The 21,756-nt window shown below is 47.6% G+C and overlaps 1 protein-coding gene across 1 annotated transcript in view; it reads right to left on the bottom strand.

The window, feature by feature from the left end:
• The window catches only part of LOC120930503 (solute carrier organic anion transporter family member 1C1-like), a 162,970-nt gene that overhangs the window by 109,897 nt on the left and 31,317 nt on the right, over positions 1 to 21,756 (bottom strand). Inside the window, exon 3 of the mRNA XM_040341681.1 lies at positions 11,836 to 11,963. Coding sequence (XP_040197615.1) covers positions 11,836 to 11,963 — 128 coding nt within the window. The remainder of the gene's footprint in view (positions 1 to 11,835; positions 11,964 to 21,756) is intronic.

Here is a 21,756-nt window from a genome sequence, read left to right on the forward strand (position 1 = left end):
GCCAACAAACACGAACGTAGTGACGTACTATGTGAAATTACAGCTCTTGAGCGCCACCCTTTGAGCACCTTCTGCTAATGTCGTGTTTGGTGAGCATTGATTTCGAACGTGCATGTTTGTACTTTGGACTTATGTCTGACGGACTTGTGTACACACGATTGCAAAATCTGTCAACAGACCGTTGTCCGCGGAAAATTTAAAAGCTTGCCATCCAACATTTGTCCGTTGAAAATACGACAACAATTGTCCGATGTAGCGTATGGTCGGATTTTAGGCCAACAGTCTCACAACACACAATTCCCGTCGGAAAATCCGATCGTGTGTATGAGGCTTTTCAGTCTCAGACTAGCTGGCTGTCCCCTATACTTCCAGCATTACTTTGAGGCTGCTACTGAATGGCCCAGTACTGTTGAAACACAACTTTGAGAATCTGTCCTCAAAGACCTGTTTGAATGCTTCAAAAGACACCCCTGAACTGAGCCTACATTTTGCCGGCGCTGGAGTTGGAACCAGGACTGGCAGCCTCTGAACGGATAAGGGAGACTTGTGTACTTGTGGGTTATCGCCACATTTATTATTCACAGAAAGAAAATGTTTTTTTGTGCGTCGTAATTGCATACAGATAAACGCGATTCATGATAGGATTTTTTCCTGTCATGAAAATTGAGATCCTGCTCTCAATCTTTTCTTGGCAGGATACCTGACAGAAAAAGGGTGATGGAGCATACACACGGTCGGTTTTCCTGACAAAAACCTCACATCGCACTTTTCCTGTCACGAAAACCGATCGTGTGTACGAGGCTGACATGACATACAAGGTGGAGCATTCCCACTCTAACTACTTAAAAAGCTACACGTGTGTAGTCTCACTTTTCTTCCTGCAGTCATGCTGGGCCCTCCTGAGCCCCTGGACAGTTGCACCCTGTAGTTACCCCATGATACATAAAGTGGTAGAGTCGATCCTTTACTTCCTCTATTGGCAGTGTTATGGCAGAGGGCAGATTGAAGTAATCAATGCATTTATTTTGTAGAAAATGACACATTATCTGCCCCCTGACAAATTAATTATTATCCTGATCTACATCCTACCTCTTCATCATATCTAAGTCAAACAAACTCTTGAACCTCCAACCTCTGAGCTCCATTCCAATATATGTGTAGGTCTAATGTGTAAGGAACACAGAACTATGTACAAAGGTGGACGAGACATCATGACAGGAAAAAATTATATATATATATATATATATATATATATATATATATATATATATATATATATATATATACACACACAGTATTTACAAAAATGGAGCAGGAGATCCTTGTATAGATTAGGAAACAGTTGTCCCCATTGGAGGATTTCCTCTCTATTCCTGCTGTAGTGAAAACTCAAGATTTTTGGATTTTCCATTGTTCTATCTCAGTGACACCACCAGGATAAATGAGCTTAATTTCCCCAGCGGGAACAAAAACATGAATAAAAACCTGACAGGGCTTCTTATCCTTCCCCATTCCATCCAAAACTAAAGCAAACAAATAATTCCTTTACAGAGATCGAGTTGAAATACAATGGCTAAACATCTGAAGTACTACTAAACCATTATGACAAAACGCATTGGCCCAGATTCAGGTAGATTTGCCCATTAGTTGCACATGTGAAGAGCAGCTGATTTGCTCTGCGCTGGGGCAAATTGGAAAGATTGCCACCTGAATCAGGATTCCTTTTGTCTGCTAACTTGCTCCTTTGTAAGGCAAAAATCAGGGCGTAAGGCAGCGCAAGTGAAAGTGGGTGTACCCTATGCAAATGATCTTTTTTTCCACTCAGCAGTGGTTTGCTCCTATTTTCAGGGCAAATTCTGCCCAGCTGCTTGCACTGAGCAAATAAATAGGGGCAGACCTGCGCAGGTCCTGTGCAAAATTACATCCTGCTTCCCCCCCCCCTCCCCCCCCTGAGCAAGGTAATTTTGCCCTTTTTGCTGATATGGCACCTCCTCATGAAAAAAAAAAAGAAAAGCTAATTTTATAGCTTCAGAGATGGAGATACTTCTTGCGGCACTCACGCGCCATAGTGATGTGCTGTATGGTGCCCAGCGGCAGCACTCCACTGTAGCCCAAAGGAGGGCTATCTATGATGGCATTACCCTGGACATAAATGCCCTGGGTAATGAAGAAAGGACGTGGGAGGACATTCAAAAGAAGTTGAATGACATGCGGCGTAGGGTCCGGGATAAGCTCGTGCTTATCCGCAAGCATACGAGTGGCACGGGAGGAGGACCACCCTGCAAGATCCGTCTAAATCCTGATGAGGAGGTGATCGCGCAAAGTCTAGCGCTGGAGCAGGTGGAGGGAGTCCCAGGCTACGACTCCACTGTTGGGGACTTGGGGACTGGTAAGTTTTTTGTTTTCATATTTGCTGTGTATCATGGGAGGGGGTAGAAGTGAACATATGAGGGGGTAGAAGGGAAGATGTAAAAAGTTTTTATTTCTCATATCTGCTGTGTATCATGGGAGGGGGTAGAAGGGAACATATGAGGGGGTAGAAGGGAAGATGTAAAAAGTTTTTATTTCTCATATTTGCTGTGTATCATGGGAGGGGGTAGAAGGGAACATATGAGGGGGTAGAAGGGAAGATGTAAAATTTTTGTTTCTCATATCTGCTGTGTATCATGGGAGGGGGTAGAAGGGAACATGTGATAAGTGTGTTGCTCCAGCAACATATTTTTTTTGTGTCATCCACAGATGTTGATGATGAGGCTGGGCCATCGTCGGCTGTAGGGCGACCCACGCCATCCCCAGAACATCATGGGGTCCAGTCAGGCCCCCTGCAGATACTGGGCATGTTGGTGGAGGAGGATATCGGCCAGAGTCCATCTAGGGAGGAGGAAGTGGTGGAGGAGTCCATTATCCTCAACCTGGATGAATCTGTGTACCTCCAGGAGGATCCCACCATCCCTGACCTCCCCACCACCCCCCCGACCATAACGTCATCCCCCTCCAGGGCAAGCCCCTCCAGTGTCCCCCCCTCCAGTGTCCCCCCCTCCAGTGTCCCTCCCTCCAGTGTGGCCCACTCCCCTTCTTCTCCCTCAGTTCGTGCCCCAGCCTCTCCTCCAAGGAAGGCTCTATGTAAAACGAGGGGTGTACCCTCCAGCCTCCGTGAAGGTCTGCAGGAGGAGCAGGCCCGGCAGACCCGCCATATAGGGGACATGGTGGGAGACTTGAGGTGGGTGGCAGACAGCCTGGCATCCTCCTCCTCCTCTCTGCAGCAGGCCCTCACCCTGCATGCTGACCGGGGGATACGAGATACTGAGAGCTTGGAGGAAGTCAGTGCCAACTGTGGAGCCATGGTCACCTGCATGGTCGAGCAGCAGGGCGCCATCGCTTTGCTAACAGCGGAGGTGAGCAGGTTGGCAGGTGCGGTGGAGGCCAACACTGCTGCTGTGCGGGAGGAGGGGAGATTAACCCGGCGGCAGCAGAGGACCAATACCACCCGGCAGCTGCGGATGTTGGCCCAAACCAACAGCGTGCTCACCCGCCTGGCCAATGCCATGGAGGGCATGCAGGCACCACCTGCCAGGAGTGAGGAAGTAGGGGTTGATGCTCCTCCCCCCCCCTCCATCCCCACCCCATGCTCCATCCCCACCACAGGCTCAACCACGCAGACTGAGGAGCCAGAGCCGGGGCACCCTTGACACAAGGATGTCCAAAAATAAATAAATATATATTTTCCTTTTATTTTTTGTATTTTTTACCTATCCCTTGCTGCTCATATAATGAGCTTTTTCTATTTATTTTGATTATGCTTATATATTTTTTTTTTGGGGATATTTTTTTTTGCTCAGATTAGGAGCTTTTCTATATTTAGTTTATGCTCAAAGTTTTTTTTTTTTTCTTGTTTGTAGTCCCTACACACGGTGAGGAGTGCTGTAGTTGCTCTCCAGCTGACCTGTGGCCATCTGTTGCTAACTTGCCCCTGCTTTTATAAAGTGAAAATTTGCCCCGGCCAAGCAGCTTGCACGCTTTGGGAGCAAAATGCTCCTCACACGCACAAGTTTATGAATCAGTGGCAGTTCCTCATTTGCATATTTGCTGAGGGAAAACCATGAGAGCGCAAGTTGCTCCCTGAGCAAAATTGCCCCTTAATTGCGCCGGGGCAGAGAAACTGCCTCCGTGCAAAAATGGCACATTTCAGGCTTAGCTTGCTTTCTGGGTCACCGGCAAATTTGCCTGGGAGCAAATCCGTACTTGCGCGGCGCAAATCACACTTGCTCCCGCGCAAGTCGTACCTGAATCTGGGCCATTGACTGTAGAGACCAACTACAAAGTACTACTCAAATATTATATGGTATATGGTACTTCATTGATAAGCCAATTCAATACCAGGTTGGCCACCCATGCTTTCGTGACTGTTCAGAACTGGGCATATTCTATCTTACATGGTATATAATAAAAATTATGTTTCCTGCACTTCGGCAATTAATCTCACACTTAAGAAAAGCATCCAGCACAACAATTTGTTGACAGCAAATTTCAAGGTACAGTAATTAGAAAACTGTGCAGAGCTGATAATTAGAGGACACAAACTAAGATACAAGTGAAAATTCCTATAAAAGAAGATATGCAATCACTTTAAAATCAGGTGCCATTAAAGCGGAGGTTCACCGCTAAAATGCTGTTTTTACCCTTAGAGTGATGCTCATTTAGTCTAGGGGAATCGGCTAGTTGTTTTAAAATCGAACCTGTACTTACCTTTTTAGAGAGCGATCTTCTCCGCCACTTTCGGGTATGGGCTGCGGGACTGGGCGTTCCTTCTTGATTGACAGTCTTCCGACAGGCTTCCGACGGTCGCATCCATCGCGTCACGATTTTCCGAAAGTAGCCGAACGTCGGTGCGCAGGCGCAGTATAGATCCGCACCAACGCTCGGCTTCTTTCGGCTACTCGTGACGCGATGGATGCGACCGTCGGAAGCCTGTTGGAAGACTGTCAATCAAGAAGGAACGCCCAGTCCCAAAGACCCATACCCGGAAGTGGCGGAGAAGATCGCCCTCTACAACGGTAAGTACTGCTCGGGTTTTAAAACAACTAGCCGATTCCCCTAGACACAACGAGCATCAATCTAAGGGAATCGAAGTAAAAAAAAACATTTATGGGAGAACTCCCGCTTTAACCACGATTTTTTAGTGCAGAAACATCATCACAGAGTTTTGAACAACTCCACCTGGGACAAGAAAAGAAACATGTAGGGCCAGATTCACAGAGAGATACGACGGTGTATCTCGAGATGCGCCGGCGGAAATGTAAATGTGCGCCGTCGTATCTATGCGCCGTACCCACAGAAGCAGATCCGCGTGAAAATTGGCTTCACCCGTCCGGTGTAACTCTTTTCCGCCAGCGTAACTTAGGCGCGTATTTCGACTGGGCGCATATTTTGTTCCCATTGATTTCCTATTCAATTATGCAAATGAGGGAGATATGCCGATTCACATGCGTACAATTGTCCGGCGTAGGCTACGCGCGGTGCGCGTAAGCTGCACGCCCGGTCTAAAGTTACCCCTCATAAAAGCAGGGGTAATTTTGCACCAGGTCAGCTGGAGAGCAGCAACAGCAGCAGCAGCGTGACAGACGACCTGAGCACACACACTTGCAGGACAACACATCTGTGTGCCAACATGCCAGGGGCAGCCGTGGTCATAGCACTAAAAAAGAAGAAAGGGACAAGATGCGCCAATCTGAGTGCAGTGAGCCCAAATTTAATTGATGAAACAAATAATATACATATAAAATGCCTACTCACAGACGAAGGTAGATGGTAGGCAAAAGATCAGGATGGGGGGTGCAGATGATCAACGATGAGATGCATAGCCTGGAGTCATACGGTGGTCTCGACTTGCGGGCATCCAAAATACAAGCTGCAGCAAGCTGATGTTGATCGGTGCCCGGGGACAGGAACACCGAAGAGCCACAGAGGATGCGGCTCTGGCTTGGTAGTGGAGCGAGGCGCGAGCTGAGGAGTACGGACGGAGAATTAAGAACCCTGGTTTCAAATTTTTGCCAAAAAGAATACGGTGTTCTGACGCTGTGAAACGCGTAATCCCATTGGCTGGCCCGGACCTCCACGTCACTTCCGGTGCAACGACGGGACGCTGCGCTCCACGGTGAAGCGCACGCCGCATCCTCTGTGGCTCTTCGGTGTTCCTGTCCCCGGACACCGATCAACATCAGCTTGCTGCAGCTTGTATTTTGGATGCCCGCAAGTCGATACCACCGTATGACTCCAGGCTATGCATCTCATCGTTGATCATCTGCACCCCCCATCCTGATCTTTTGCCTACCAACTACCTTCGTCTGTGAGTAGGCATTTTATATGTATATTATTTGTTTCATCAATTAAATTTGGGCTCACTGCACTCAGATTGGCGCATCTTGTCCCTTTCTTCTTTTTTAACCTCTCAGAGCATTGCTTCTGCTTCAGGTGCTGCCGCTAAGTGTCCTCCACAGCCATTTATACCACAGTTTTTAATCCAGGACTCTCATGGACATTATTAGTATTATTGGACTTCCTTATTAGACTTTCATATACCTCAGTTTATTTTGTTTGCTCTATTGGATCGTGCGCCACATGTCCTTTCTTTTGCATAGTGGTCATAGCACTACTGCGTCTACGGGCACGTAGGAGGAGGAGGAGGGCACAGGAGAGGACATACCGAAAGCGCATGGACCTCTTTGCCATGGTGGAATCGGAGGTGTATCGCTTGTTCAGATTTGACACTGATGCCATCCTGGAAATAGTCAGAACCCTGCAGGATGACATCACCAGCAACACACAACGCTCACAAGCAGTGCCGCTGATCTGACGTGCTGGTTCCATGTATCATGGAAGTTCCAGCGCATGCGCGAACTGATGCGCTGAGATGGTTCCAGCCATCGGGAAAGTTCCTTCAAGCACTGCGCAGGTGCAAACTTGCTGACGGAAATCCCCGAACGGCGGCCGGCATCCAGGGCGACGTGGATTTTGAGGTAAGTGGCCAGTCGGCCTCACATCCTCGCTGCGCTCGGACGGCTCGCTTCGCTCGCTCGGCCTCCTGGCTCTTTTTTTAACATCCTCCAATCCACGGGGATGTTAAAGAATGAGCCTGGATGCCGGGCGAGGTTCAGGGATTTCCGTCGGGAAGTTTGCGCCTGCGCAGTCAGTGGAGGAACTTCCCCCATAGGGGAACATTGAGGACAAGTCACCGCCACTGCTCAAGGTCATGGCAACACTGCATTTCCTGGCCACTGGATCTTTTCAAAGAACAAGTGGAAATATGGCTGGGATGTCACAATCCACCATGAGCAGATGTGTGCACCAGGTTGTCCCCGCAATCCTGAGACGCATGGCACACCACATCTTCAGACCCACCCAGGAGGTCCAGCAGGTGAAGACAAGGACAGATTTCTACAAAATTGCCAGATTCCCACGCACCATCGGGGCCATTGATTGCACACATGTGGCACTACAGCCCCCCCCCGTAATGCAGAGCACATGTACCACAATCGGAAGCATTGGCATTCCATCAATGTACAGGTGATAGCCGATGCCCAATACCTCATATGGCATGTCTGTGCCAAACACCCCGGGTCCAGCCATGACAGCTTCATATACCGTCAAAGCGACATCCCAACACAATTTGAACAGAACGTGTATGGAGACAGCTGGCTGGTTGGTGAGTGACATGGGTGTCAGGCATGACTGCCCCCCCCCCATGATGCCGACATCACGAGGGGCACATGCATGACTAACATTCTCCTGTCTTTTCCCTTCCAGGTGACTCTGCATATGCACTGGGACCCCATCTCATGACCCCATTCCGGAATCCGGAAACCCCAGGAGAGAGAAAATACAATGAAGCTCACGCACGTACCCGTGGAGTGGTGGAACGCACATTTGGCCTCCTGAAGTCCCGTTTCCGATGCCTGGATAAGTCTGGGGGTACCCTGTTGTATTCCCCAAACTTTGTGTGCCAGATCATCGGTGCATGTTGCATTCTGCACAACTTCGCAGTGAGAAGGGGCCTGCAGATTGACCTACGTGATGACCTGACCCCCGAACCACATAATCCCCCCCTGCCCGAGGGTCCCCCGTCTGCTGAGGGAAGAGCAGTCAGGGGATGCCTCGTGGTAGGCTTATTTTCACGTTAAACACACACATTCATCATGTCACAATGAGAATGCACGCATGCACACCACTGTGGTCCCTAGCACACACCCCCCCCCCCCCACAACCCCATTAAATTGGATTAGACCGAAGTACAGCACACGGTACTAAAGAGCAGCAACGCCACGTCAAGGCTCCAATTATGTTGCTGTATATTAATTTACCCCAAAATAAAAATAAGACTCATATCATGAGTATACAAATAAAATAATAAGACTCATATCATGAGTATACAAATAAAATAATAACACTCATATCATGAGTAGACAAAATAATAACACTCATATCGAGTACATTAAAAAAAATTAAACTGGCACTCATCTGGCCTGACGTGGACTACGCCTAGTGCCCAGGCTCCTGACCCTCTGTTGCCTGGGGGCAGCCGCGGGTGGGGGGGTGGGTCATTGGGAGGAGGAACATCCCCCGGTCTCTCCCTGGCTGCCTGGATTCCCTCCAAAGCCACGGCTATGCGGGTGAGGACCGCATTTGTCTGAGTCCCCACCGCCTCAGTGGCTGCTGTATTGGCCTGCATGGCCACTGCCAGGCTCCTCACTTCTGCCGCAAGGACTGAATTTGTGGCCTCCAGCTCACTCATGCAGGTCACCAGTGCACTGCTGTTGACACTGACCTCCTGCACATTTTCTGTCATGGCGGCAGTGTAAGCAGCCTGGGTCTGCTGCAAGGAGGCCAGGCTGGCTGCCACCCGGTGCATATCACACGCCACAGAACCAACATGGTGGGTCTGCCTGGCCTGGTCCCTTGATAAAGTGGCTTCTAGGCACTCTGGATCACCCCTCGTCTTCCTAGAAGCCTTCCTGGGTGCAGGTGTGGCTTGGGGCCTACTGTATGGGGATGCCCTTGAGGGTACTTCCCTTATGGAGGAGGAGGAGGGGCTTCCCAAAATGGTGGAGGCCCTTGGGGGGCTTCCCACATTTGAGGAGGGCCTTGGGGGGCTACCCACATTTGAGGAGGACCTTGGGGGGCTTCCCCTGAAGTTGGAGGCCCTTGGGGGGCTATCCCCTATGGAGGTGGTGGTATGGGAGGTTCCTGCGATGGTGGTCTTGTCCCCCAATGCCATCCTCCAGGTCCCCGTGCTCCTTCTCTACTTCCTCTAAAGGAGAGGTGTGGACACTGGCATCAAGGGATGGGGTTGGTCGTCCAGCAGCCGAGGATGGGCCCGCTTCATCCTGCTCATCTGTGGATGACACAAAACATTCACATGTTGGAGGACCCACACACTTGTCACATATTCCCTCCCCCCCCCCCCCCACACATGCTACACACCAGATAAAAGATAAAACACACTCACCTGTCCTCAAGGGCTGATCAACAGACTCGAAGCCCTCCAGGCCCTCCACCTGCTCCCTCTCCAAGCACCTGGCTATGACCTGCTCATCAGGTGTTCAGGGCTGGTCCACCTCTGGTGCCCCTTCTGTGCCTGTTCATCTTTGCCACCTCCTTGACGAGACGCCGCAGGTCATTGATTTTTTTCGCGATTTTTTCTGGGGTCCATTCCTCATGGCCAAGGGCACTGACCTCCGCTGCTATCTCAGCAAGGATCTGATCCTTACGGACCTTGCTGGTCGTGCCACTTTCCGAACCATGGAGGTGCTTGTTGTGCCTTGCCATGGCATTGATAATTATCGCCCTCTCCTCTCTGGAAACGTTTTTAAGCCTCCTTTCTTTAGGCACTGCTGCTTCAGACATGTTTTTTAAAAAAAAAACAACACAAAAGTAGCCACACCAAACCAACTAAAGCTGCTGGTGTACTTTTGCGATGGACGGGCGCATGTCTGGGCATCTTTATACCCTGGGGTTTAAACGGTGGGCCGGCTTATCTCGGGGGATACGATAGGCATAGTTGTGCGCATGCGCAGTGGGGCGCGGGACATGCTATCACGTGATGGCGCATGCGCCGTTCGTTCGGCCCTTCATTTGCATGGGGTCACGCTTCATTTAAATGGATCACGCCCACCTCCTTCCCACTTTGAATTACGTCGGCTTACGCCATCTAATTTAAGTTACGATGGCGTATCGCAGCGCGCATTTGCTTGCTGAATAGGCTGCTTGCCTCTCTAAGTTTCGACGGCGTAGTGTAAATGCGATGCGCTACGCCCGCGTAAAGATGCGCCGAGGTATGTGAATCTAGCCCGTACTGTTTACCACATAAAATTACCATCAGAAATTGCGTGGTCATTTTCATTTGTGCGAACAGTCCCAAACAGCCCAGGCAAATATCACTTCTCCCTTTACAAATGCCAAACTCAATGGGAAATAGAGAAGAAAGTATAGCCTCATGGTGTAGTAATTTAAGACTCCTTTGATAAAAACATTAAACTATGTCCTCACAAAATATAGAAAGGTACCGTTTATCATAAGTAGTAGGATAAAAAACAAGCTCCAGTAAACAGGCCACAACCGCTGTACGTGGTGACAGCAGATGTCACGTCAGGCTCCGCCCTACGTGTTTTGTCACACAATGGCATTGTATTTTATAATGTCTAATTATTAGTGCTGCACAGTTTTCTATTTACTACCATACATGGTGGTCATGTCCTATTTTACAGGGATTATAGATTCAGGTCTACAGGATTTTTTGCATTCTTTTCCAAAGGCCGCTTCTTATGAAACCAAGTGAAGCACTCCTAAATTCAAAACCATGTGGGATGCTCAAGCAGCAATTTTCACTCATCATTTATACACTAATTATGAAGGCACACTGAGGTCATAATGTCCATACGAACACTCCAGATTCAGTGCAGTTTTGTTTCCTCTCTGCTGCTGCACCTGTCAAAATGCACAGTGGTGGAGACGTTTGTGCCTGGGGAGTGGAGCCTGATGGGGATTCAGAGACATTAGTTCCTCATAAGGTCCACTCCCTTTGTGGTTGACAGCAGGAAGTGGGCAGATCCTTAGCCAATAAAGAACCTGCTATTGGCTATAGAATCCATCCACTGTCTGCTCTCAGGTGAGAGCAGAGAAAGGGAGTCCCCACTCAGGGTAGAAGATGTAACTGGTGAACCTTTTTTACGGGATCCAAAGCCACGGGTGCTGGCGATGCATATACTGTAATGATGTAAAAATGAAGGGAAAAAGTCTGGACAGCCGCACTCCAAAGAATGTTCCTTTTATTGTAAAAATAAAATCACAGCATACATGCCACAGCAAACCAGGTACAAGCTGACGTGTTTCGCACTAAAACTTAGGGTTTACTCATAGCTTATGAGCTTAAGCTATGATAAAGTGCTATGGTTTAATGCGAAACGCGTCAGCTTGTACCTGGTTTGCTGTGGCATGTATGCTGTGATTTTATTTTTACAATAAAAGGAACATTCTTTGGAGTGCGGCTGTCCAGACTTTTTCCCTTCATTTGTACATCATTACAAGGTGAGAGCAGATTTGATAAGGAACTAATGTGAAACCTCATCATGCTCTGCCCAACACAGTGTCACTGGTTCAAGAGACAAAAGTGGCAACCTCAGCCTGGACTCCAATCAGGCCAAGCCCCCAGCGTGTTTCACTCTGACAATGGTTACTAGTAGGCTGTTGGCTGTGAAGCTGTGCTAAAATTTCTGAGGACAAACAATGCTGTTTTTTTTCTGTTGGTGTGATTTAAATGTGTTTCTGTAGATATAGCTTTACCTTCGACATGCTACAACACCAGCTTTTCTGATTGCCTGGTAGTTCATTTTGCTCCATGGAGGCGGGGTTGGTGTTCAAGTTACTTTGTTCATTGTCATCTTTCTCTGCTGCCATCTTGTCTGACTTGCCTGCAAGTGACAAATTATAAAAAATTGTGAAAGACATCCCAGACAAATCAAACAGTTACTGTAAATTTACAGTCAAATATTCTGTGTTCCAAAAACAAAATGGAAGAAAAGATTGTTTAAGCTCTGAGCACAGATAAATCTGTCACCTTCTCAAGTAAATTAGTGAAACGATAAAACAATTATTAGTATTACTATTTTTATTATCGTCATTATCCTAAATCATTGGTTTGCAGCAATTTAGCATCTACAGTAGAATGAAATGGGTCGTGTGACATAGAATCAACAGCTTCTTAGACATAATAATGGCAGCACTTGTTTTTGCCAGCTGAAGGCTGAGAATTGTCAACGAAGTTGCAAGAGGACCTTTGGCACGTCTGATGACCACAAAGTTGTTTGGGCCCTTTCACACTGGTGCGTTTTTCCCGAGTTTTTGCGGTAAAAATAGTGTTATTAAAACGCCCATAAAACGCTCCGCATGCCCCCTCCATTGAAATGAATTAAAAACCGCTGTAAAAACGCGGTAAAAACGGAGCGTTAAAATAGCGGTAAAACACTGCGTTTTTACTGCGATTTTACCGCGTTTTTAATTCATTTCAATGGAGAGGGGCATGGGGAGCGTTTTAATAGCGCTATTTTTAACGCAAAAACGCGGCAAAAACGCACCAGTGTGAAAGGGCCCTAACTGTGAGGGCTTACAGTGTTGTGGCAACACCAACACCTAGGGCCAAAATTTATGCAGAGTATAGAGGACACCATTGAGCAACTGGTAGTGCCTAAACCGTACCGCAAGATGGTGTTGGAACTGGCCCATGGGCACATTCTTGGGAGACATTTGGGAGCAGAAAAAACCCAGGAGAGAATCACCCAGAGGTTTTATTGGCCTGGGATCACTAAGGAAGTGGAAGTGTACTCCTCTTCCTGTCCAGTGTGTCAGATTACTGCACCTATGCCACATTTCCGCAGTCCGTTGGTACCTCTGCCCATTATTGAAGTCCCTTTTGAGAGGATCGCCATGGACTTGGTTGGCCCCTTACTGAAGTCCACTAGAGGGCACCAGCACATCTTGGTAATAATGGACTATGCCACCCGTTACCCAGAAGTGATTCCTCTCAGAAACACCTCTGCTAAAACCATTGCTAAAGAGTTATTTCAGGTTTTCAGCCGTGTGGGTCTCCCTAAGGAAGTCCTAACTGACCAGGGCACCCCGTTTATGTATAGGGTGACTAGAGAACTTTGTAAACTGCTGAAAGTGACCCAATACAACCTCAGGGCTAACTCCATTCTGCCGTTTGATTCAAATTATAAGGTGAAATATGTGGACCAGACAAAAAGATTCACATCTCACCTCTTTCAGCATTCACCAGCAACAGGGGGGCTATGGCCCACATGGCTTCTTTTTATTATCAACATGGCATCATACATGTGAACACACTGATTGGTTAACCTTAAAACAAATGTTGAGGAAGGTGGTGGATAAAGATGAAAAGATTTGGGATTATCTGCTCCCTTATCTGATGTTTGCCATAAGAGAGGTTCCCCAATCGTCCACAGGGTTCTCTCCGTTTGAGCTACTGTATGGGAGGCACCCCTGGGACCTACTGGACATTGCCAGGGAAACATAGGAGAGTGAAAGTTCCCCTCATCGAAGTGTGATTTAACATGTGGCACAAATGCAAGATAGAATTGCCCAAGTGATGCTGATTGTGACGGTACATTTAGCCCAAGCCCAGTTGGCTCAACAAAGGATTTACCATCATGGGGCCCAGGTCCGTTCCTTTGCACCTGGTGATAGGGTGTTGGTCCCCACGGTTGAAAGTAAATTCCTAGCCAAATGGCAGGGTCCCTATGAAGTGTTGTAGAAAATGGGGTTGGTGAATTATAAAATTAGCCAACCGGGAAGACAAAAACCTGAGCAGCTCTATCATGTGAACTTGTTGAAACCTTGTTTGCTAAGACTACCCGATCTTCTGCTCCGTTTAATCTGGCTGTCCCTGAAGTTGGGATAGCAGAGACTCTGTCCAAAACTCAAAAACAGGAGGCTAAAGAGTTTGTGCTCTGAAATAGGGAGAAGTTTTCAGACTTGCCAGGTTGGGTCTCCGGAGTTGAACATGGCAGGATCCCCACACCAGGGGATAAGGTCAAGTTGAAGCCTTATCGAATTCCAGAAGCCCGGCGAGAAGCAATTCGCCAGGAAGTAAAAAAATGCTTGAGCTAGGGGTGATAGAAGAGTCAAATAGTGATTGGTCCAGTCCCATTGTCTTAGTACCCAAACCAGATGAAAGTTGGCAGTTTTGTAATGATTTTCGTCGCCTTGATAAAATCACTAAGTTTGACACCTATCCTATGCCCCGCATAGATGAACTGATTGATCACCTAGGCACTGCCCGGTACATGACGACGTTAGACCTGACCAAGGGTTATTGGCAAATTCCTCTCTCAGAGTTGGCCAGGGAAAAAACAGCATTTGTAACTCCAGAAGGATCTTTCCAATATCGGAGGATGCCTTTTGGGTTACAAAATGCTCCCGTTTCAAGCACCATGGATAAGACCCTTTGGCCTCATCGAGCCTATGCTGCTGCATACCTCGATGATGTGGTCATCCACAGTGAGGATTGGGACTCACACTTACCAAAAGTTCAGGCTGTGTTGGATTACATCTGGGAAGCCGGGTTTACAGCCAATCCAAAAAAATTTACCCTTGGGTTAGAAGAGGCGAAGTATCTGGGGTATACCATTGGAAGAGGTCTAATCAAGCCCCAGATAAACAAAGTTGAGGCTATTCAGGATTGGCCACGTCCCACCAATAAGAAACAGGTTTGTGCATTTTTGGGGATCGCGGGTTATTATCGCCATTTTGTCCCCCATTTTGCCTCACAGGCTGCTCCCCTGACCAATTTGACCAAAGGGAAGGAGTCTCTCATGACCAAATGGACTCCCGAAGCAGAAACAGCTTTTCAGGCTTTAAAACAGGCCTTATGTAGTCAGCCAGTTTTAAATTCGCCTGATTTTTCACAGGACTTTGTGGTTCAGACAGATGCGTCAAATGTGGGGTTAGGAGCTGTACTGTCCGAGATTATCAAGGGGGAGGAACACCCTGTTCTTTACCTCAGCTGAAAGTTGAAGGCCCATGAGGAGAATTATGCCACCATTGAGAGAGTGTTTGGCGGTGAAATGGGCTTTGGATTCTCTCCGGTACTACCTTGTGGGTAGACAGTTTGAACTGGTGACGGATCATGCCCCATTGAAGTGGATGGCACAAAACAAGGAGACCAATAGGAGAATAAATAGGTGGTTCCTGGCCCTTCAGGAATTTAGTTTTGTGGTAACGCATTAAAATGGGGAATGCAGATGGTTTGTCCCAAGTGCATGCGTGCCTGGCAACCTGTGTCCCAACCCTAGGGTTGAAACAAGAGGGGGGGTATGTGACAGGAAGTCAGGTAAATCTGGGGGTGTTGTCACAGACGGGAGATACATTTCTGCCTTGTTTAGAAAATTCACCAATTACTATCAGGTGTCGGCCGCAGAGGTAGCCAGAAAAGTTTAAGGACTTTGGATAGTGTCAGCTGTTCAGAATGAGGCAATTAAGGCCTCTATAAGTTGTCCAGAGGATTACTACTGAATGCTGCATCCGGAGGCTTTTTGAGTTAAGGAGAGCAGTGAGCGGAGGAAGACTTCTGAAGGTGAAGTGGTTGTTGATCGTTTTGCTGTGTGATATAAATCAAAAAGACTATTGTTTACTGCTGGAAGACCAGCAATGTCTGCCCAGCAGTAGGCTGTGCCAGACTCCATAGGTAGGTTCCTGTGTTGTGAAGGTAGACGCCTAAGTGGCTAGGGGTTTTTTTATGTTTTGTTTTGTTTATGCTGTTTGGACGCTTGCACTTGTTTCCAGCAATATGGAAAAATAAACCATAACCCTTGTTTTTCAACCACCCTGCCTCTCTGTATAGTTCAGTGTGTAGTGAACCTACTCAGGAGGTCCCACACCCCTGCTACCGAGCAAACCCCTTATACATGGTGGAGAATGCGGGCAGTTAAAATAAACCCAAAATGGAGGAGATACTGAAGCAGCTGACTATAGCAAATGCAAATCAACAGCAGACAAATGCAGGTTTGCAGCGGAGCCTTGCAGCTCAACAACAAGCTCACCAAGAGAGCATTGCAGACTTGGAACAGAGACACCAGCAGCAAATGGAGGCCATCGTGAAACAGCTTCAGAGACAGGAGGCCAGTAACATACCGACTTTTTGGGTAAGCCACTTATTTTTCCATTGATACATGTTCCCTGGGGCAAGACCCGGGTTCCCAAACCCGTTTTCCGACAATAACTTGCATATTAGGCTTTCATATGAGCACTTTTTAATTCGAACTTTCTAGTCCCATTGACGTCAATGGGGTTCTAAATGTTCGCGCGAACGTTCGGTTCGTTCGGCGGTTCTGGTGCGAACCGAATGGGGGGGGGTGTTCGGCTCATCCCTAATCTTGAGTGCAAAGCCAGGGACCCAGCAGAGAGGCAGGGGTGACGATTGAGAAAGTTACCCCCCTGAAGATTGGAGGAGATCAAGGGATTCGGTGGCAGTGAATCATCTAGTCTAATGATATAGTGGCAAGTGACATCCTCATCTGGTGGCAGACATAGTGGCAAGTGACATCCTCATCTGGTGGCAGGCATAGTGGCAAGCGACATCCTCATCTGGTGGCAGGCATAGTGGCAAGCGACATCCTCATCTGGTGGCAGACATAGTGGCAAGTGACATCCTCATCTGGTGGCATATATAGTGGCAAGTGACATCCTCATCTGGTGGCATATATAGTGGCAAGTGACATCCTCATCTGGTGGCAGACATAGTGGCAAGTGACATCCTCATCTGGTGGCAGGCGTAGTGGCAAGTGACATCCTCATCTTGTGGCAGACATAGCGTCAAGTGACATCCTCATCTGGTGGCAGGTGACGTGACAAGCGATGGTTGCAAGTGACACTCTCAAGGCTCCCACTGATTCGGCTTTATGGTGAGTGGAACTATTTAATTTTATATTACAATGTAATGATAGAAATAATGCGTTTCAATCTTCCTGACACCATAATAACCCTGGTGCTGGGATGATTAAAGCACTAACACCAGCCATTGCCCTGACAAATTGCCTGCAAAAAATCTCTTACCCCTGCGCCGACCCCCCGGTCCTTGGCACAATTTACTTGCACACAGTCGGTCCCCAGTGCCAAAAAGGTTAGGGACTACTGCTGTAGACGACAGTGGCTCCATGACAGATAGCACTGACGACGAGTTGTGGTCCCTGCCAAGGTCAAGCATGCCCGACCCCATTCTTCTGCTGCTGTTGAGGTGCAAGAACCGCAGGGCTCTCGCTTTGAGGAGAAAAGTGCTAGTTTCGCTCATCCTTCTGGTGAACTGGCAAGCACCAGCGTGCCTAATACACCCTAGTCGTACATCCAGCACTGCAGTATCACGTGGTGACGTGGCGAGTCCTATAAGTGCAGTTCAAGCTGGCGAGGTGGCAAGCACAAGTAGTGTCCCGCTGCCACCAAGAAGACAAAGAAGGGCCCATTGTGCCCACAGTGTTCTTCCTGCAGAATTTGCCAATCCTAATTGGGAGCCCACCACTTCTGCAAGACCCATACTTCCCCCATTCACTGGCCAACCCGGGAATTCAGGTGGAAACAGTTGATTTTACGGCACTTGATTTTTATTCGCTGTTTTTCACAGAAGATCTCTATAGATCTATTGAGAACCAAATTAATTTGTATGCTGGTCAATTCACCGCCACTAATCCCCAGTCCTCCCTTGCCAGAAAATGGAAACCTAGTATGGTTTCCGAATTTAAGACATTTCTGGGCCTATCCCTCGACATGGGCATAGTTAAAATGAGTAAGTTGCAGTCATATTGGTCCATTGACCCAATTTAACATATGCCCCTGTTCTCTGCCTCCATGACCAGGGCACAATATGAGAAGATCTTGCGGTTCATGCACTTCAACAACAATGAACTCTGTTGTCCACGTGGAGACCCTGGATACGATCGGCTCTACGTAAACCACTTCAACGTACGTTTTGCAGCCTTGTTTACTCCTGACCAAGTTGTCTACGTTGATGAGTCCCTGATTAAATTTTCTGACGCTTGTCTTTCAAACAGTATCTTCCCAGCAAGCGTGCCAGATATGGGGTCAAGATGTATAAGCTCTGTGACAGGGTAACGGGCTATACATCTAGTTTTATGGTTTACGAGGAAAGAGATGGTCGCGCAGAGCCGGAGAACTGCCCAGATTACATAGGGAGTGCTGGCAAGATTGTGTGGGACTTGGTGTCACCCTTATTCGGAAAGCGGTACCACTTGTATGTGAACAATTATTACACGGGCGTGCCACTTTTTAGTCACTTGTTTGATCATCAAATTGGCGCATGTGGCACCGTGAGACTAAATCGCCAGGGCTTTCCCCAGCGGCTTGTAGATTCCCGGAGAGAGCCTTCTTCAAGTGTAATAATTTGCTCGCTGTGAAGTGAAGGGATAATAAGAATGTTTTCGTTCTGTCCTCCCTTCACGCATACTAGGGATGAGCTTTGTGTTGAGTCAAACTCACGTTCGACTCGAACATTGTATGTTCGATTGTTCGTCGAATTATGAACGTTATGGGCTGTTCGCACCAAATTCTAGTGGCGAGTCACGCTCCATAATTCAATTCGGCATTGCAGTGCATTGCTGGCTGATGATTGGCCAAGCATGCACTATGACCCGCGCAAAAAAACGGAGAGCCATAATTGGCCAAAGCCAGGGTGGCTTTGGCCAATTATGGCTCAGGGGGTTTAGTACACGCCCCACACTATATAAGGCCGCCTGGAAGTCTGCCTTATGTAGTGTGTTGCAATAGTTAAGACAGAGAGAGACAGAGAGTGTCATTTTTTTGAGTTGGATAGAGCAGGCAGGCAGGCTAGTCAGTTACAGTGTGTAGAGGATATATATGCATCCCAGGTGTTGTGTGTGTGTGTGTATATATATATTTATACACTATATTGAGTTTAGCTAGATCCACTCTTCCTAATATACTGACAGGCAGGCAGGTGATTGTGCTAGCTGCAGTATTTTCACTTGGTGTACTGTGTCCTCTGCACAGGGTGCACCTAAAGCTACGTGAATACAATTGCTGTTGTTGTCATATTAATACCACAGGCAGTGGCTGATCAGCAAGTATTTTCACTTGGTGTACTGTGTCCTCTGCACAGTGTGCACCTAAAGCCACGTGAATACAATTGCTGTTGTTGTCATATTAATACCACAGGCAGTGCGCCCACCAAGAGTAACTGTGAGGGCTTACAGTGTTGTGGCACCAGCACCACCACCAACAAAGGCCCAATTTTTCTGCCCCTCTTTAACAGGGGCGTGTAATTACAATTTTTGATGCAATGCTTTGCAGCGGGCTCATTCCTGCACTCCAACTAGAATATCTGTGAGGGGTTGCAGTGTTGAGGCACCAGCACCAGTGCCTAATGCCCAATTTTTCTGCCCCTGTTCAACAGGGGCATGTAATTACAATTCTGGATCTAATATTTTACAGCAGGGCGTTCCAGCGCCCACCAAGACTAACTGTGAGGGCTTACAGTGTTGTAGCAACACCAACACCTAGGGCCAAAATGTATGCAGAGTATATACGGCAGGCCCCTACTTTCAAACATCCAACTTACAAACGATCCCTACTTGCAAACGGAAGGAGACAACAGGAAGTGAGAGGAAATCTACCCCTAGGAAGGGAAATTCTCTTCTGTAAGAGGTGTCTCCCGTCCACTGATGCTTTATCACAAAAAAAAAAAACGAATTTTCAAAAAAACATTAGTCATTGGGACAGAAAGTGAGGCGCAATCTTCTGAACAGATGCGCACAGACAGCAAAAGAAATGTTACCTTTTTGGCTGGAGCTACACTTTAAAAAAGTACCAGTTCAAAATTACAAACAGATTCTACTTAACAACAAACCACCTACAGTGCCTGTCTTGTTTGCACCGCCTGTATACTGCTGTTTAAAGTATATAGGGCCAAAGGGGCTGGTAATGACCTTAGGGGAGGGGGGCGGGGAAATCCATGCTATTTTTGTCAATGATTTTCATCCATATTGCAGGGGCCAGACATTACATTAAAGCCACAAGCAGTTTTAAATGACTTTTTTCTTATAGTAATGTCATTTTGTGCAGGGACAGTTCTAAACACGTGCCACAGGCATACTATAGACACCCAGCAGGTACAATATTTAAAGGAATTTTTCAAATTTATTTTTTTCACTTTAAGCATCAATAAAATCACTGCTCCCGAAAAAACTTCAGTTTTTAAAACCTTTTTTCCATTGATATACAGTATGTTCCATGGGGTAAGACCCGGGTCCCCAACCCCGTTTTTAGACAATAACTTGCATATTAGACTTTAAAATTAGCACTTTTGATTTTGAACGTTCGAGTCCCATAGACTTCAATGGGGTTCTAAAGTTTGTGTGAACGATCGGTCCGTTCGAAGGTTCTGGTGCAAACTTAACGGGGGGGCGTTCGGCTCATCCCTAACACAGACACGACGGTCCAAATTCATACGGCAACTGGTGTTGTGAAGAAACCCCTTTGTGTCCACGAATATAACCAAAACATGGGAGGGGTGGACCTCAACAACCAGTTGTTGGTGCTGAACCTACCGTGTTTCCCCGAAAATAAGACCTACCCCGAAAATAAGCCCTAGTTCGAGGCGATTGTGTGCTTTTTGAGGAAACATGGCATAATCCTATCACGGCAGTGCGCTGTGTGTGTGTGTGTGTGTGTGTGTGTGTGTGTGACTCTGTCTCTAGCTGTGTCAGGTGACTTTGCTACAGAGCGGCACTCAACTACTCTACCCCTGGTCTCCTCTTCTCCCGCCTGTCTGCGAGGGATCTTGGCCCCCTCCCTTCACAGAGCTTCGGTGGGTCACTGAAAGTACGTTGCAGAGCCTCTGCAATCAACGTGTGCGGTATGCTGCATGGATACTCCGGTCTCTTCTCCTGCCTGTCTGCGGGGGATCTCGTCCTCCCCCTCCCTCCGCAGAGCTTCAGCGGGTCAGTGAAGGTACGGTGTAGAGCCTCTGCAATCAACATGTCATAAGGTACCGTGTGTGGTATGCAGCATGGCTACGCCACAAGGTATTTACAGATTATTTTTCTTCACATGCTGGTGTGCTCTCTTCCCTGCATTGAGCTTTGCAGAGGGAGGGGCCATGGTAGCTCGCTGGTGGCTGGGAGAGGTGGAGGAGAGCTGAGGTGTTTGGCACTGTTGAATTGCAGGGGCACACACATTCTGTATTTTAAGTTTGTTCAAACTGGGGATGCCTGAATATGTTAAGACCTACCCCGAAAATAAGCCCTACTGGGTCTTTTGTTGCCAAAATTAATATAAGACCCGGGCTTATTTTCGGGGAAACATGGTAGTTGCCGTCAGGCCAGACGCTGGTACAAAAAAGTGTCTGTATACTTCTTTCAATTGGCTTTGCTGAACACTCATGTGCGATACAGAGCTTCAGGACAGACTGGATTCTTCCTTAAATTCCAGGAAGAGATCATCAGAGCCCTTCTGTTTCCAGACAGTGCTTCACTTCACCATTCCAATACAAATGCAGTAAGCTGGCTGCATGAGAGGCATTTTCCTGTACTCAGGAGAAGCAGCAGAATGTATTTTGGGGTGTAATTCCACATATGCCCATGGCATGTTTGAGCAATATATCATTTAGTGACAACTTTGTGCAAAAAAAATATTTTTCCCGCATCTTGTGTCAAAATATAA

This window comes from Rana temporaria, chromosome 3, assembly GCF_905171775.1.
Source record: "Rana temporaria chromosome 3, aRanTem1.1, whole genome shotgun sequence".
NCBI classification, from domain to species: domain Eukaryota; kingdom Metazoa; phylum Chordata; class Amphibia; order Anura; family Ranidae; genus Rana; species Rana temporaria.